This window comes from Sander vitreus, chromosome 4 (genome assembly GCF_031162955.1).
Source record: "Sander vitreus isolate 19-12246 chromosome 4, sanVit1, whole genome shotgun sequence".
Taxonomy (NCBI): domain Eukaryota; kingdom Metazoa; phylum Chordata; class Actinopteri; order Perciformes; family Percidae; genus Sander; species Sander vitreus.
Genome location: NC_135858.1, coordinates 5709862 through 5728176, shown reverse-complemented (window position 1 = coordinate 5728176; position 18315 = coordinate 5709862). Strand labels below are relative to the sequence as shown.

Below are 18315 nucleotides of genomic sequence, written 5' to 3'. Positions count from 1 at the left end.
TGAACTGGCACGGTGTAAATATTTGATCATGAGCAGGAAGTGTCCAGGAGATCACATCTATTTATCTTGCCATTTTCATAAATCAGAATTATGCCACACAGTTCCTCCTCTAAAATCCAAAAGTGGTTGAGTTAATAATTAAAACAAGGGTTGGCATTCTCTTACAGGTAAAGAGCTTGAGAACAGTATTATACCAGAAGTCCCATAACCCCAGCGTTCGTGTTGAACACACACTACAAACAAGTGTCAATGAATTACTGCGTGTCCTAATGTCCATGCAAGGACTGCTACGGTACAACTAAAATGGTTCACACACACAGCCCGCAGCATGAAGGTATCACTTCCCCTTCCTCATATAACACAGTAACTGTTTGTAAGGTGAGATGTGGCCAAAATGCTGACTAAAAACAACTTCCTCAGAAGCAGAACATAGCCATTTACAGGTACAGCAGCACCATGAATGACACAGAAGTTAAGTAGGAATACCAACGGTATGAACAACTGAGTTTTATTATCTTTCATTATTTTCATACATGTGTTTTGGTTGCTTCTTTACAGACAGCTCTCGCTCCATGTCTGTGATGAAACGCCACACAGACCACTTTCCACAAACACGGGTTTCCTGAACAGGGACATTTTTGAAGACAAATTTGAAACAACAATGACAGAACACGCGGACTCTTACACAAAATACAAAAACCTGGCTGTTTTATTTGCAACAACACGTTCTCAATGCCCCTGTATTCATGGCTATCAACTTGATTAATACTTTAAGGACCCGCCTTTGTTTGGGGATTTGTTCTAAGTGGCTGAAAATGAAACTGGTAACTATTTCATTATATACAGTCATTGATATTCATGAGTACAGGGAAATACTCGAGACGGGTGCAAAGGGTGTCATCGCCGAATTAGTCATGTTCCTCTCATCTCCTTGCTGATTGGCCGCTTACTCCACTCTTGTGCCGATTGGCCCTTGGAGCCTTTTACAAGCTTGTGTGGGACCAACACCGTCATCAGAACTGTGGAGAAAAGAAGTCAAATTATTTTCCATGTAAGCATTTCCGTCTTTTACAACAATGAAAATGTGTATACGATACGATTACAGCTATGAGTCTGACTGGAATATGCAGAAAAAAAACCCAAAACTATAATAGCCAAATTTTAGCCATAAAAACCAGAGAGCAAATCTCTTACGTTCTTGAGGAATTCCTCAGCGACGATACGGGCCCTGGCATTAACGGACAGTTTCATCTCGCTGATCTCCTTGTCGATCTCCTCCATGAAGTGGATGACAAAGTCCACCAGCTTGTGTTTGTACATCTGCTCCGTGTGGAAGTTGGTGATCAAGAAGCTAATATCGTATCCCTGAAATCACAGTGCATGGGAGGAAATGAGAAAGAAGTGAGTCAGAGAGACTGGTCAACACGTTAGAAATTCGACAAAAAAAATAGAACTTGTGTAATTGGAATCATGGGAATATACATTTTAAATAATGAGGCATTTCTTTTATGTTTGGACACAGTTTCTACAACATCTGTGCATGAAGAGCCCTATGCCATTCAAAAAGTTCACACTTTTCCTCTTTTGTTTTCTTTTCTTCCTGTACTATTGATTCCTTTTTTTGTCAATCACTTTCTTTAAATTCTAGTGTACCAAACCCATATTACCTGTCCATCACTCTGTCTCTCTCTCTTCTCTTACCTCTACTGGTTTCCTCCTCAGAATGAAGAAGTTCTCTGCTCTCATCATCATGAAGCGCATGAACTTGTGGCAAAGGATCTTCTCAATCTCATCAGCCTGTAGTGAAGAAGGTTTTTTTGAATGCCGTTAGACTGTGAAAGAAAATTAGGAAATGTGCATAGCTCCATAACCAAAAACCTGTCCTGCCGTTTTTAATCACCTGTTTGACGGCAATGCTGACTCTGACAGAGTTGATGGATCCCTCAATGAGAACCCTCTCCTTGTCATTACGGCTGATCACCACAGGCTGAAGTAGCAGCTCCTTACTGCTCCTGTAATCACAGCACGATCCATCCATTACAGATGAAAACGTGTAAATGATTGGGTTTTCTAGATACTAAAAGTCATCCTTGTGCTCGAGACCCTACATGGCTCTAAATAGAACCTTAGAAGTTAAAGTGACTTGTTGAAAAACGCTTAATCTTCTCAATGTATTGGGAAGACACTTGCAAACAGGCTGCAGCAAGTCCCCGCTGGCTGATTTTACAGCCTTGCCCATGCCTGTGTCATTTTTTCCCCTCCTAGATTTTCTTATGCAAGTTTGCACAAGTCTGGACTTATGTGACAGCTGTAGATGATCTGCAAACAGCTTAAAGAATTATTTTATCGCTGGAAAGAGGGTCTTTTCATAAAACTGGGCTATCTATGCAGTACGGTGCAAACTTTTTAATTACTGCTAAATGACAAAAGAAAACAAAGAAAATGTACTGTGGTATTCCCTTTCGCTCAAAAGGTAGAAAACCTACAACTACCAGGATGCAGCACCGCAGAGAGAAAGAGGCGCGGCTATCTCTCTCGATCTGCTTTTATACTCTTTGTCTGTATGCAGAAGTACAATATGTAGTAGATGTGGTTCGTGTCAAGCGCTCACTTGGATTTCTTTCTGCTGGCCTGAGAGTAGGGAGATCTGGGCACTGGTAAGATGGAGGGAAGTTTAACTTAGTGCATTTACACATACTACCAACATTAGTATGATAAAAAAAAAAAAATTGGCAAAGTTTCCCTTTAAGGGCAGGAGACATAGGAGGAGAAACTGCAGAGCAGTGGGACAACCAGTGAGACAGCTAACTCCAAACACATGCCATTATTACACATACCTGACCTCCACCTCAGGCTTGTTGTGTCGCTCCACCACCTGAGAGGAGAAGTTCTCCAGACAGAGGGCTGCCTGCAATGTGGCCCTCACAGCGTTTAAGTAGGGGCGCAGAGTCGCTGTCTGAGGAGAAATTGTATAAGATCAATGTCTGGGTGGGTCCCACTGCAGATAAGATGTTGTTAGACGATGCATTTCTTATTTAGATCAGGGTACATAGGCAAACTGGACCTCCCAGTCTAGTGAGGCTGACTCAACCAGCAGGGTCAGCCTGTGAGGTCATGTTTGATCAGGAACCAAGAAAACAAAAACAAAAAAATGAGCTGGATGCAGGGCTCTACAGTAGGGCTGCAGGGCTCCCTGCACCCCTTCCACACTTTAAATTAGAGCTGGGCAATATATCGATATTATATCGATATCGTGATATGAGACTAGATATCGTCTTAGATTTTGGATATTTTAATATAACATAAGTGTTGTCTTTTCCTGGTTTTCAAGGCTGCATTACAGTAAAGTATGTATGTACTTTACTGAACTTACCAGACTGTTGTAACTGTTCTATTATTTGCCTTTACCCCACTTAGTCATTATATCAACATTACTGATGATTATTTATCAAAAAATCTCATTGTGTAAATATTTTGTGAAAGCACCAATAGTCAACACTACAATATCGTTGCGGTATCGATATTGAGGTATTTAGTCAAAAATATCGTGATATTTGATTTTCTCCATATCGCCCGGCCCTACTTTAAACATTTACAGTTTTCCACATTTATATTTTGGCGATAGAACAACTTAACAGTCATTTTAGAAAGAAAAACATAAATGATAATCAGTATCAACCCGATGCGAGTTATTTCGACATAAATGGTTTGGCTTGCATTCACGTCAGTGGATGGGTGACTGACATAGCAGATCCTTCCAATTATTTACGTCCTTCTACACCCCTCTGCATAACGTTATGCCAAATATGTAACGTTAACATTACACCGTCTACTGACAAAGCTTTGGGAGAGCTAATGTTAACAGTCATAACGATGAGAAAAGGAGCCGAGAGGAAAAGACAGCTCAGCTTCGATCACTTTAGTTTCTGCAACCGTATCAAGGATGCCCGTCCTCTCATTTCACAGTAGCCAACCAGAAATCCCGTCTATGAGTAACATGAAGCTAGCCTAGCTAATCTCCCCTTCAATGTAGCCATAGTTTGCGGAGATACATTGATAAATAATGAAATATAAATATACATTTAGTGCAAGAGACTTACCATTTTTGTGCTGTAAAAGACGGAAGTTCCTCAGCCACGCCTGGGACTCCTCTTCCGTAAATCCTACATCGTTTAGTACAAATGGGGTGCGCTAGATTTTCATTAAGCTCTTATTTTGAAGAGACGGATTTCTCCACAAACCAGAAAAGATGCCGCTTGCCCTTATTACTCCGCCCTGGTGGAGTATGTTTTCTCTAAAACGAGCATACCCTACGACGCGTCCATTCCGGTCTGTGAACAGGAGCCATGTCGCTCAGCGACCATTAGTTGATAAGTATTTTGACCTTGTGTTATCTGTTCTTGAATAAAATATGTTAAATAACAACGTTATTACCTACATATGACCCAGTTTAAAGCTGAATGGCGGGGTTAAGCGGTAATCTATTTTGTATGCACCATGACACAAAATGGTTTGTTCCGATGATACCATTCTAGCACTAGGCTCATACATTCACAGATCCTGAAGTATGTTTTGATAGATGGTTATATCTGAAAATACTCCTACAGTTTTTTGTAATGTTGTAACATTTTAATTTGGTTCTTAAAATTGTTATTTTACCGAAAATAGGCCATAATTTAATTTGAATGTATTTGACACCCCCCAATCACAATGGTTTTTTCCATCATGGACACCATTCACTGACGGTAAATATCGCTGCTCTTAAACATTCAAAGATATACATTCGTGTTTTTGGCTAGTACCATTCAAGTATTATGATTAAAAAACTTAATGTAAAATGTCCATATGCAAAATTGTGAAATCATAGCGACCTTTATTAAAATGTAATTTAATTTAGGCAGTGTGGGCCCAGCGAGCTCGCGCTATGTGAAGCCGACCTGTGTGTAACGTTACGTGTATTTGGGTGGGGGCGTCCATGCTTGTGTGTTTAATGCATGTACGTGATAGAAAGACACAGACAAACTGAACCACAGCTGGCAACCACTGTGTGGGTCTCATCTTCTTGTATCATCCACACTGTCCATCTTCTTGTATCAGTTTATTCAGATTCTGCCAGGTCTCTGCCACACACACCGCATCATGAGTGAGTTGAAGGACTGCCCCCCACTGAAATATTACGACTTCAAGCCCGTTGAGCACGTCAAGGTGTGTCCCCGCTACACTGCTGTGCTCGGCCGCTCAGAGGACGATGGGATCGGCATTGAGGAGCTGGACACCCTGCAGCTTGAGCTGGAGACGCTCCTGTCCTCAGCCAGCCGCCGCCTCCGAGCCCTGGAGGAGCAGAGACAGGTAGGAGAAACTTAGCAAGTATAGTATAGGAACCCCCCTTCTTCTTTAAAACTGTTTTTTTTTTTGGTGGTATGTGGTTTTCATCCCAATTCAGTGTCCTGTGACTGTGAATCCCAAATGAAGACACCAAAACTTACACTGTTGACATTGCCTGTCTTGTTGGTTGCAATTTGTAACTCTCCTTCTTTGCTGCCTCTCAGATCCTAACAGACTGGCAGGACAAGAAGGGAGACAAGCGCTTTCTGAAGCTGGGAAAAGACCCAGACCCAGCTGCCTCTTCTCGCCACAAACCAAAGAAGCAGAAGTTGGATGGAAAAGGCGGTCACGCGCCCGGTCCAGGTCCTGGCAGACCCAAATCCAAAAATCTGATGCCTAAAGTCCAAGAGTATGAATTTACTGACGATCCACAAGACATTCCCCGTACTCCTAAAAATGATGCACCCAACAGGTCAGTTGTTCTGTATTTGCTTTGCCTTAGTGTTTTTCCTCAAGTCATATCAGACTCTATTCAGCTTATTAGCGAGGCTAGCCTAGTCTACAAGTGTGCTGTAGTAAGAATTTTTTTAATTTCAGATTTTGGGCATCAGTCGAGCCATATTGTGCTGATATCACAAATGAAGAGATACGACTGCTAGAAGAGCTTCTGAAACCCCCGGAGGATGAGGCTGAGTATTTCAAAGTATGACATAAAAAGCCGCGTACTGTTGTTTAGGCCTGTCACGATAACAAATTTAGCTGGACGATAAATTGTCCCAGAAATGATTGCGATAAACAATAATATTGTCGTTCTGAGACCATTTTCATCTAATATAATGATAATGGCATAAGAATGCAGGTACATAGATCAATAAACTTTTATTTCTAAAGAATATTTAACACTGGAACTGGAAGACATTTTAAATATCCAAAATATGTCTTTGATCTCCTTTAGTATGTCGTCTTTCACGCTGTTGTACAGTTGTGGAATTGCCGTTTGTGACACGTATGTTCTCCCAGGTAATTTGTACTGGCTGTCAAATGTTTGCAGCATTCGTCGAGTGTTTGTGCGATAGACTACAGACTCTGTACTACAGTTAACAATTATTTATTAAACACTAAATATTAAATTTAAATAATATATAATTCATAAATGATATCTATATCTATGTGGCTATCTGCCACATGGCGAGGAAATGTTTGTATCAAAATAGTTCTGTTTTTCAGTCTTCATTTTGGCGAAGGTGCAGCTACTTTCTTCTGCGCCTCTGCTGTCTGCAGGTCGGAGCTTCGCGGGGACAGGCCGACACACACACACACACACACACACACACACACACACACACACACACACACACACACACACACACACCCATACCCACACTCGCACACACCCCCACACACACATACACAAACACTGGCGCACACACCAGACGCCAGCCACCATGTCTGTTCTGTTCTGTTTACTGATAGCTATCGTTTACCTTAGGCTAATTAATTAGCTAGTAGGTGCCGATTTTTGGCAGCCAGCCTTCCAAAAGAAAGCACAATGAAATTAAATAACTGATCATTAACCGTTGACCGACAAGCAGGTAACGGAGCCTCTGACACACTTTCTGCACTCCGTGTGCGCGGACAGCTGTAGGCTTGTACCGGTTAATGTTCTGTGCAATGTCGGACACATGCAGCCACTTTCCTGAAACCGCTTGCGAGACTGACAAGTCCACAGCGGCGTGTATGTCCGAGCCTGTCTCCATCGCCTCCACCTGCAGGTTGTCAACTGTGTGCTTTGGAATGAAAGGGAGAAAACAGGACGGCGAGTAACACGGCGGATATCGCTCATATACTTTTTTTTTTTGATGCCGCCTTAACTGCAAAGTGCTGCAGGAAACCCTGCTCCAACAACTAGCGTTTTCTCTCTCTCTCTCTCTCTCTCTCTCTCTCTCTCTCCCCGCCAGGAGTCCCGCCTCCCCACACACAAAGACCATGCGACTGACAAGAGGGTTCACTCCTCTTTACACTAAGGAACCGAGAGTGGTCATTCAGTCTCTTTGGGAGAGAGAGAGAGAGAGAGAGAGAGAGAGAGAGAGAGAGAGAGAGAGAGAGACAAGGAAAACAAACAAGCATGCAAATGGAAATTATCGCGGCCGGAAAAATTATCGAGCTCATTTTTTTAATTGTGCGATTAATTGATTTATTGACTATCGCGACAGGCCTACTGTTGTTATGTACCTAAATTCACTCGAGGCATGGCCAAACTTCTGTGTGTTTTTATTGTATTAAGTAAAAGTATTATTTTAGATGTGCGTTGAGCTTTGGTGCTGTCTGTGTAAACTGTAGATTCCAGCTCTGGGGAAACACTACTCTCAGCGGTGGGCTCAGGAGGATCTGCTGGAGGAGCAGAGGGAAGGAGCACGAGCCAACGACAAGAAAAAGAGCCTCATGGGAGGGCCGCTGTCTGAGCTGGATGCGAAAGGTGAGGGAGCAGCCTGTGCCTGGAATGACTGCCCTTGGTATTACCATGCCAGACTGTAGTTACTGAACAAGCATGTATCCACCATAATACTCATCTTCATGTTTAACTGCTGTAGATGTGGACTCCCTGTTGAAAAAGTCAGAGTCCCAACATGAATCTCCAGAAGACGGATGTCCCTTTGGTCCTCTCACACAGCGTCTGCTCCAGGCCCTTGTAGAGGTCAGTATGCTGTGATCAGTCATGTACACTGTTAAAACTTCCAATAACGCATGGTGGCTTTTAAAAATACCAACGACTGATGAGTGAGATATGGCATCTGAAATATTCATGTTTAAATGTTGTGTAAACACTGAAACATTACCATCCTTTTGCTTATGTTTTCTTCCAGGAGAACATTATATCCCCCATGGAGGATTCTCCTATACCCGACATTTCAGGAAAGGATGCTAATGATGGTGCTGGGACTTCTCCTCGAAGCCAAGGAAAAGCTTTTAGGTATTCGAGCAACGCGTAATGAATGGGTGCGATATCAGAAGTGCCAAGATTAGGGCTGGGTATCCTCACTGATTTCGTGATTCCGATTTGATTCCGATTCAGAAGGATTCTATTTCTGATTTGATTCAATACCAAGTCAATTAGGGGTATTTCCGTTGCAAAACCAATTTTGCTTTAATATGACAGAGATTCTACAATTGTACAAAGTTCCTTTTTACAATGTTTACATTAAGAACGGACCCCAAGGCAGTTGCATTAATCGTACTTTTTATTTAACATGAACACACATCAGCACAATAAAGTGCAACTCTATGGACTCTACAGTCAGTGAGTATTGAGTGATATTTCATTCAAAATACTGTATTGAGGTGAGAGTCCAGGGGACCCCTTTCAAAATGGCCATGCCAGTTTTTTTTCCCCTCTCAAAATGTAGCCTATCTTTGGAGTTCCCAACAAACTAGCATGGCAGTCGTTGGTACCAATGGACTCCTTCTAGTTTCATATGATACAGACATACTGTAGATTGATTCTGGATCATTCAAATAAAAATCAATTTTAATCAGTCAATCAATATTTATTTTTTTATACCCAGCCCTAGCCAAGATCAGTTCTCCACATTAGATAACTTGGCACATTGGCAGACATGTTCACTCACACGTTACATTCACACACCGACCCCAACAGCTGATGCACATGTTCAACCGAGACTGCAATCATGGGTTAATCCCAGGTCATTGTCTATTACAACACCCAGGTCTGCAGCTGTACATACAGTAATACTAAACAGAGCTGTACTTCAAAAACCTGCGTGTAACAGTTTATTTATGTCGTCACACATATACCCAGGTGACACAGCTTGTCTGAATGTAGCTGCCTGGCCACAGTACTGTATATTGGTTGTGAGTGTGGTTTATTCTAGTCCTGTGTGTCCTCAACAGTACTCCGAAATAGGTTGGCCCAAAGTTTATTGTAAATATCAAGCTGACATCCTGAACTGTTTACTCCATGCCACACATCTCATATCTTCGGTCTTTCTTTCCCCGCTCCAGTGTTCTTCACACACGCTCGTTGGAGGCTCGGATCAAAGAGGAGCTGGTGGCTCAGGGGCTGCTGGACTCTGAGGAACGACCTGGACCAGGAGGAGACTCTGAGGACGAGGTCTTGGCAGAGCTGCAGAAGAGACAAGCAGAGCTCAAAGCCCTGAGTGCTCACAACAGAGCTCGTAAGCAGGAGCTGCTCCGGTGAGGACACAGGCCAACAATGGATATATTTACCATCAAGTAAACTGTACATCATATGTAAAGTCTGATCCATGATCAGCTGTTGACACTAACTTTTGTATTTGCTGCTGCCTCGCAGGTTGGCGAAAGAGGAGATGCGCAAGCAGGAGCTGAGGCAGAGGGTCCGGGTGTCTGACAATGAGGTCATGGAGGGATTTCGGCGAATCATGGCAGCCAGGCAGAAGAAACGCACCCCAACCAAGAAGGAGAAGGACCAGGCCTGGAAAGCTTTGAAGGAGAGGGAAAGCATCCTCAAGTTACTGGATGGATAGAGCAAGAAACCGTTAGTGTCTGGTTTTTATCCAGGAAAAATGTTTGAAGAAGCGTCTTTTCCCCACAGATTGACACAGATTAGAATCGCTGTGACAGCTGTTTGATGGTCAGTGAACATGTTTATGATGTTGTATGATACAGTTTACTGCAGGTCTGCGTGATTCGAGTATGGACATTTCTTTATTAGATTTCATGTTATGTACAGCAGAATGCTTATTTGATCAGTAACATTTAGGATGCATCAGGGACCTATTCTCCTTTTGTTGAATTGTTTCCATTGTCAGTTGAATTTGTATGTTTCTTTTTCTTTTTACCATTGTAATGTTATGAAAACAATACACATGAATGTTTGAATAAATCAGTACTGCCATTTTTGTATGTGTGTGAAATGGACAGTTCAGCGATGCATCATTACATGCTTTTTTTTTATTTTATTTATTTTTTTAATGGCTTTTGACAGTTTATTTCTGATTTCTGATAAAAAAAAAAAAAGAGATCCAAAATCCCCTCTGTAAAAACCTTTGACTTTTAATATGTCAACAAAATGAAATGTGGCTTTATCCAGTGTTCAGATTTATGTTCTAGAAATGTATGCAAAATAGTGCATATTTAATAAAACAGTTCCTCATTTACATATTTAAACAAATGTTCTGAAGATTTGTAATACAAAAGAAATTGTCTTAAAGTAATCAGTTTGTAACCTATTCACCTGTAGTGTCTCCACCAAATGGCTCTTATCTCTGTGCATATGTATCTACGTTTAAAACCAAGGAGAAGAAATAGTTAAATATTAGTGTGTGTATATATAGGATGCGAACAAACATGGAGACCATTTCTCTCAAATGGCGGCAATGAGGCAAACTGAGCCAAAGTTTTAGCCAGAGGTTCAAGTAGCTCTACTATGTATTGGCATTAGAATAAAGTGTGTTGATATTACAGTAATATTATTACAACAATAGGAGGGAGCATCTTGAGTGGTAACCCAAAGGCAACTGCTGTGAGCTGTATACAGTATGTTTTACTTTTTTGTTTGTTTACAAATTACTATATATAAATTCACACACTATCACACACAGTGAACCTATCTCTTATCTGTTATGTTTCATTTATTCTTTTCAGTTTTATTTCTGAATTTTTAGCCACATTGTTGTTTTTACTCAATTTGAAAGTCAATATGCTTAGATATGGATGCAAGTATTAGTTTTAGTTCTGGCTCATTTACCTTTTTCCGAGAAAATATATCTATTAGCATAACTGTAGAAAAGCATTCCGCTTTACTGAGTCCCCACTAGATGGCAGTCATTGTCTCTTGACTGACTAGGCTCAATGCATTTACATAGCAAAGGCTCCTGTGGTTGACATTAGCATGTGTCAGTGTGGTGTGTGTGTGTGTGTGTGTGTGTCTAGTCTTCATTTAAAGATATCCTCACTGATCTTGATCCCAGGATAAAGCAGGAGACTGTGTGTCTCACAGTGTGCAGCTGTGTGTGAGGGTCACTCGGATCACATCACAACAGTCAGACACACTGCTCTTTCACCAACTATCGCATGTGTCCACCAACTAAAGTTTTCTTCTTCTTTTTAAAAAGGTATTTTAAAGTTTTTTTTTCTTTATTAGAGCAGCTGAAGAAAGACAGGAAATGTGTGAGGGAGAGAGGGGATGACATGCAGCTATGGACTGCCAAGGGCTGAGCCTACATGGGCAGACGTTCTACCAAGAGGTCGCCCCAACCAATCAAAGTTTTAAAGTATTTTTTTATATTTAAGTGAACGTTTTTTTCCCCCTATCGCCTCATTGTTTTACTCTATGTGCCCAAGAAATCATGTAACTTTTACATCATAAGGATGTGGCTGGCCAGACATGTAGGCCAATGCACATGTATGATTTCCTACATGTGTAGTAGAGAATATACTTGCAAGACCCTTTGTGGAAACTGACTAAATCCTCAATAATACAGCTAGACCATCTTTTTAGAACTGACCGGTTACAAATAAAAGCTCATGTTCAGTGTGCTTGAGCAGAGCTCAGAGCTTACAGCCAGGCTGGAGGCTGCAACAATGGCACAATCATCATTCAGTTTAGGTCGTTGTCCTCTACGGAAATTCATAATGCCCATCAGCCCATGTGTATGAAAGCTTTTAATAACATCCAGACCTATTGAATCCTCCTCACAGGTGAATGAGAGGCTGAATAAATAGCCTAGCTGTTGAGGCTGGGCGTTCCGCAGAGGGCTTTTGTTGCATTTGTTGTCATTAGACCTAAACTGAAGGGCAGGTGGGTTTTGTGTTGATACACTGCTCATACACGCTCAATGATGCCCGTCCTCTGTTTGCACATTTCATATTGAGCTGTTTATAAAGGCTAGCTAGACCCCTTTTGATAAACCAGGTGGTATGTCCCCGCGGGATCTATGAGGCACTAACTTCAGCTCCACTCGGTCAGCTGGCTCTCTCTCCTCTCCCCATGTGAAATTCAGCTACGTGGTGAGCTTCTTCACTCCTCTCTGTCATGGCCTGTAAACCTTTACTGCTGTTTAAGTAAAGGGCTCTCCACTGGAGGGTCTGGGTAAATAATTTGACCATTCTGGCACAAGATTTGCATCAGCTGCAATTACGAGAAGACAAAATAAAGTGAAAATAGTTATCATGAGGGCAGGCTGTGTGGTGTGTGCTATGGGTTTACATGAGCACATACATGTGTGCACGCACGCACGCAAGCACACACACACACACACACACACACACACACACACACACACACACACACACTTATCTATGCAACTTTCTGTCTATTGGCTCTTTGTTTTGCCAGTTTGTGTGAACTCCTACTCCACCTCCATCCCTGCGTTCCTGAGCTGGAACTTAGCATGGACAGAGGCTGACAGACACACACACACACACACACACACACACACACACACACACACACACACACACACACACACACACACACACACACACAGATACATAGGAGTTGAGGGATTTAACATAAATCTGTTGATCCTTTGTCCTAATGCTATGTCAGCTTTCATGCTGAATTGAAATTGTGTGTGTGACAGAGATACAGACAGAGGTTGAGACAGCTGCTGAGGCTCGCTGGTCCACTGAGAAGACCCTCTGTCCAGGCAGGCCACGCCTCGGCTCTACTCCCGCACAGAGAACTATTGTCTTCAGCGCTGCTTCCACTATTCTGATGTCATGGCTCGTCCTTCCCCAAAGGGCTGCTGTTGCTGCTGTGTTAAAACTTAACAGACCTTTTATCCTATGGTCAGTGGCACAAACGACTGCATGGATGTATGCGAGATAGTCGCACATAAGTGTATACACAGTATCACATACAAAAAAACCACTCCTGTGCGCTCACCTTTTTGGCCCCTCCTTTATCTTGGTCTGATTTGAATCTCATTTGTTTCTCATTTGCATGGCAGTTGATGCTTTTCTTCTGTGTCTCCTGAATTTGGCAGCTTATATGCAAATCCTTTTGCCTAGTTCATCCCTCCTTTCTGGGCTTTGCTGCTCATCGGTTTGGTAAAGATAAAGATTCTTGGGTCCTCTTTTCAGCCTGTCATGCCTCCAGGGTAGTTTGTACAAGATAAGCACAATCAGCCACAGACAAGCCACTCATTTGCAGTATTAGAAGCAACAAACCCAGTCAGACAGAGTCAGACAAGTGTAGTCTATAAATTGCAGGGGCATGGTTGGCAATGTGGGTTTGTCAGTCGGTCAATCGCTTTGATCCCAGACTGAAATATCTCAACAACTATTTGATCTTTGCCATGAAAGTTTAGCAGTCAAAGTTTTCCCTTATACTGTGAAATATCTCAAGATCTTCTAGATGGATAGGCATACAAAATGTTTTACGTAGTTCCCAGACAATGTATTTTAATTTGTGATACCCTGCCGTTTCCTTTAGCGCCACCATTGGGTTGACATTTGTGGTTCTAAGTGAAATATTGTCACAACTATTAGATGGACTGTCATATAATTTTGTACACATTCATGTCCCCTTCAGGATACATCCTAAAGAGTTTGCTGATCCCCTGAGTTTGGTGATTTCCCCTAGCGCCATCATCAGGTCAAAATGTAACTTGTCCAATATAATGACATTACAAAACTAATGACATACCCATTGGCGCCAGCTGTACCTTGTGTTTAGTGCTAAATAGCAAACGTTAGCATGCTAACACTCTAAATTAAAATGGTGATCGTGGTTGAAATCACAGCTCCAAACATCAGCGTTGTAACACTGTCATTGTGAGCATGTTGCCATGCTACCATTAGCATTTAGCTTAAAGCACCATTGTGGCTAATTATGTGCAGTCTCACAGGGCTGATAGCATGGCTGTAGACTCTTCTGTTATCAAAGAAAGGTGAAAGACAAATTGCTACCAAACTGAAGAGATTAGGATTAGGGATTGAAGACGAGCATGAGGTTTGATCCATTCCCTGCCACACCCAAGACCTACAACACAAGTCGCTATAATGAGTCGTTAATACTCAGAAGGGCAATTTTCAGCCCATGTTTGCTTAAGCTTTTATGAGTCTTTTCTTTGTAAAGGCTCAAGTCCGTTAGCCTCCATCTGGTGCTAATACACAGCAAAGGTTTTTCTTTTTTTCTCCTCAGCAGCAAATTATCCTGAGAGCTGGAAAGGAGCCATTAGTGTTTGACCATACTTTGTTAGAATGACCAGCCAATGAGTAAGATAAGAAAGAGAAAGATAGGTGGATAAGAGTGTGCCATGTTAGAGCGTTGTTTGTCATTGGCAGTACATTTGGACAGCAGAGGTCAAAGCTCTTGAGAATATGCTTCCCTTTGGAGATAAGAGCAGATAACAGAGGTATGTATAGGGGGACCTATAAGAGCACTATGTATGGATATATGCTTATATTTCCAGTCAGATTCAATGCAACAGTGTCTGCCACTTCAGCTTCTACATATGGTGTGCCAGTTGGAGCAATGGGACATCAGAGGGCTGGATGGATAACATGCCCCTTTGCTAGGACTTCCTCGAGGATGGTGGTACAGAGAGAGGACATCACCGGCACTGTGGATAATAGTCATTGAGGAGCGAAGAAGACACAATAAAATACATTTCTCTCAACACCCACCACTTCTCTGTCATCCTCCCTCTATCCTCTCCCCATCTCTCTTTCGTTTCCTCTGCTCTGTTATTATCACCCAGGATCATTATCAGACTCACTCTCCCCTCGCTGCGATGGAGAGGAGGCCGCCCACATGGCTTTGGTGAGAGATTTCTAACAGCAGCAGCACGGGAGGAGGGGGGAGAGAAAAACTAAGACAAGAGGCCCAATAAAGTCCATCTAAATATAGAGGCAGCAGGGCCTTTTTTCCATTGTCCTTATAAAGAGCTGCTGGTGAATCTGGGTAGACTATCCTCCTCACTGTACCGAGAGCTGATCACTCCCTCCAGGATTGGGAACATAACTGTTGGCGTATGGAAACACATACCCGCACACAAACACACAGGGCTGCGTTGTTTTATGAGAGAGAGAGGACTGTGGGCTTAGTGAGTTTTTTTTCTTTACACCAGGGGGCAAATCATGTTTGGTGGAACATACTAAAATAGGAGAGGTTTCAGGAAACCTCCAAAAAGAAATTATGGGAGAAATGAGTGATGGGGGGAGGCTCTTGGCCAGCAGAATTAACGGCCAAAACATCTCGAAATATGGATTATACATTTAAACGTATATCAACACAATCTCCGGCTCCAAGCTGCCCCTTTTTGGCTCTTTTACTTCTATAATATCTCACGTATACTCATAATTTGTTATTATTATTTTTGGCTTTATTGGAGATGATAGTGAAAAGAGGAAAGGAAAAGATTGGAGAGAGATATGGAGGGAATGACATGCGATTAACATTTTGTATCGTGTTTGTTTAGTCCATACAAAAATGTAAAAATCACTATTTGTGAACATGAGCTATTCTCTCTCAAAGCCAGAAACCAGTGAAGTAAGTCTAAAACTTGAGATAAGAAAACATGAATTGTTTATTTAATTGTTCGTTCACACAGAAATTTGAGTCAAGTATCAAGTATGATGACAAATTTGAGTTTTAGCACTCTAGTTTTTGGATTGGGAAGAGAGTTGTTTACTTATATTTTTGGACTATACCATAGGAACAACATGTATGAATTTTTAAAATGGGCGTAGTTCCCCTTTACGTTTTTGTATGGATTAGACAAATGAGACATAATGTGTTAATTAATAAGCTTTAGAGGTTTTTGTACAGAGCTAGGCTAACTGTTTCCCTGTTTCCTGATTTAGTGCTAAGCTAGGTTCAAAAGAGAAAATGCCTGATCTGTTGAAAAAATAAGGCTTCAGTCAGCAACATAAAGATGACCTTTTCACCTAGGACCTTCCCCATGTGACAAATTAACAAATCCAACAGCTGCGTTATCAATGTCAATGACTAATATGATATATTCCCATATCCTATACACTGCTGCTGTCTGTCTGAGATGAAGTGATCAGTGTGCGCCTGTTCTGTTTTCTGCTGTTGTGGTCTGTGAAATCAGCAGCTGCTTTAAATAACAACATAAGTTATATGTACTGGTTAACACAGACCACAGTTAGATATGTTTTAACAGGAGACACAGAATCAGCTCATTTATAGTGCACTTATTCGCACAGAAACACAGAAATATGTTCCCTCTGTGTGAAGCAAACAAGAGGTCATTTTCACAGCTGTCCTCGCATGCCAACGGTGACAGCAAAAGTTCAGAAGTCAAACGGGAGAAAACAGGTTCACTGTGTGTTTTAACATCCTCTCTTACACCTGTTGCTTACAGTCACCTGTGGGGTGTTTATTTGTGACCACACACACACACACACACACACACACACACACACACACACACACACACACACACACACACACACACACACACACACACACACACACACACACACACACACACACACACACACACACACACACACACACACACATACGCCGTGGCTGTCTATGCTGAGACCGTGCACCAAAGGCAAGTTGAAGAAAAACAACCGAATAACATCACACACATACAGACTCATGCACCGCACATCAGCACTTGTTACATAAGAGCTCCTCTTCCACACAAACAACTCCACAGTACAGTCTGACAGAGTCAATGTCAAACTCTGCATGAGAGAGAAAATGGGTATAATTTGTGCATAACCACTCAGTTGCTACGTGTACAGCTGAAGTGGATCGATCTGTGTGTGTGTGTGTGTGTGTGTGTGTGTGTGTGTGTGTGTGTGTGTGCGTGCGTGCGTGCGTGCGTGCGTGCGTGCGTGCGTGCGTGCGTGCGTGCGTGTGAGACTATGTCAGTTTGTGGTCGTGAAAGCCCCGCTGATAGAGGAAGCTCAGCTGTCAGTAGTTGTCAAGCACTGGGTCTCTGCTTTTTTCTCTTTCTTTGCTGATCCTGTTGTAGTTAACCTCACCCCCCTCTCCCTTTTTCCTTTTTTTCCCTTCCTCCTCTTTTTCGCCCCCCAACAGCAGCTGGCTGGGTTTGAGGTCGAGGTGGAGGCGCTGGTTTGTACAAGCATGTTGGCCAGAGATAAGGAAATGTGTCACAGGACCAACAAACCTCCCTCTGGTCTGAACATCTTATGAACACACACACACACACACACACACACACACACACACACACACACACACACACACACACACACACAAGGAACAAGGCATTTTTTTGTGATACGTGGCGTCAATTTTATAAACAAGACTTTAACCTCGCTTCACTGTTGGCGTTAACACTTGCACCTACTCACCTCCTCTCTTGTCTTCTTGCACTCTATCCGCTGCCGTATCAGCCTGTGCAGGATGTTACCCATGCTACATTAGCTGCTCACGTGCAGAATGACAACATTCACACAACAAACACCCCCTCTAAAGCCCTGCTCCACGTTCGGCGGGTGAAAAATAATTTCTGTGTGTGCATGCCGACACTGCCAGACTGGTGTGACATGGTGTGAGGAGAGGATGTGAGACTGAAAGCGTCTGTGGCGCCTCAGCTCCGCTTTCTGTAGGGGGTTGGATAGGGGCTGTTGGGGAGGGGAGTGTTGGGGGTGTCAGGGCTTGCGATTACAACGCGGCTCTGATGGACCTCCCCAGGCTCTGCTTGAGTGAGACAAACTCAGATCACATTTCGGAGCTGGAGACTGGAATCGCTTCACTTCACTCAGTGCAACCTGTTCCAGCTCTCAGTCATTTTCTGTCTCGCCACTAATTAATTCCTCTTCACTGCCATTAAGTTTGATAAACTTTACCACAAGTGTCAGTCCTGTGTGGGGCTATCGCCTCGGGCTCACCTCATTATCAGCAGTCCCAGCAGAAGTGCCAGAAGGACTAAGAGGTGTGAGAGTGGCGTGTAGGGCCATCAGTGCAGCTGATAGGATACAGGCCTGCTGTTGGATAAGCACTTATTTCTGCCAGAGCCCTGAAAACTCACACTG

The 18315-nt window shown here is 42.6% G+C and overlaps 2 protein-coding genes and 1 long non-coding RNA gene across 5 annotated transcripts; 1 reads left to right on the top strand and 2 right to left on the bottom strand.

The window, feature by feature from the left end:
- Positions 1-686: 686 nt before the first annotated feature.
- On the bottom strand, positions 687-4211 carry arpc4l (actin related protein 2/3 complex, subunit 4, like). The gene is made up of 6 exons (XM_078247883.1): positions 4101-4211; positions 2838-2956; positions 1901-2012; positions 1702-1797; positions 1195-1365; positions 687-1019 (listed from the first exon to the last, which is right to left on the bottom strand). The coding sequence occupies exons 1-6, from the start codon at positions 4101-4103 to the stop codon at positions 1014-1016; spliced, it is 507 nt and encodes a 168-aa protein (XP_078104009.1). The 5' UTR covers positions 4104-4211; the 3' UTR covers positions 687-1013.
- tada3l (transcriptional adaptor 3 (NGG1 homolog, yeast)-like) lies at positions 2580-10263 on the top strand. Of its 2 annotated transcripts, none has more exons than XM_078247882.1 (9): positions 2580-2657; positions 5098-5349; positions 5550-5797; positions 5923-6028; positions 7666-7801; positions 7917-8020; positions 8190-8296; positions 9346-9537; positions 9656-10263. In XM_078247882.1, exons 2-9 carry the CDS (start codon positions 5140-5142, stop codon positions 9846-9848), a joined length of 1296 nt encoding a protein of 431 aa, XP_078104008.1. In that variant the 5' UTR covers positions 2580-2657; positions 5098-5139; the 3' UTR covers positions 9849-10263. The 2 variants fall into 2 exon arrangements, with proteins under 2 accessions (XP_078104008.1, XP_078104007.1); XM_078247881.1 differs by lacking the exon at positions 2580-2657 and adding an exon at positions 4701-4745.
- Positions 8850-17871, bottom strand: LOC144516523 (uncharacterized). Of its 2 annotated transcripts, XR_013501850.1 has the most exons (4): positions 17632-17871; positions 13214-13420; positions 9631-9804; positions 8850-9466 (listed from the first exon to the last, which is right to left on the bottom strand). It is a non-coding gene; the product is annotated as an uncharacterized LOC144516523 (long non-coding RNA). The 2 variants fall into 2 exon arrangements; XR_013501849.1 differs by lacking the exon at positions 13214-13420 and having other exon boundaries at positions 17632-17867.
- Positions 17872-18315: the final 444 nt, after the last annotated feature.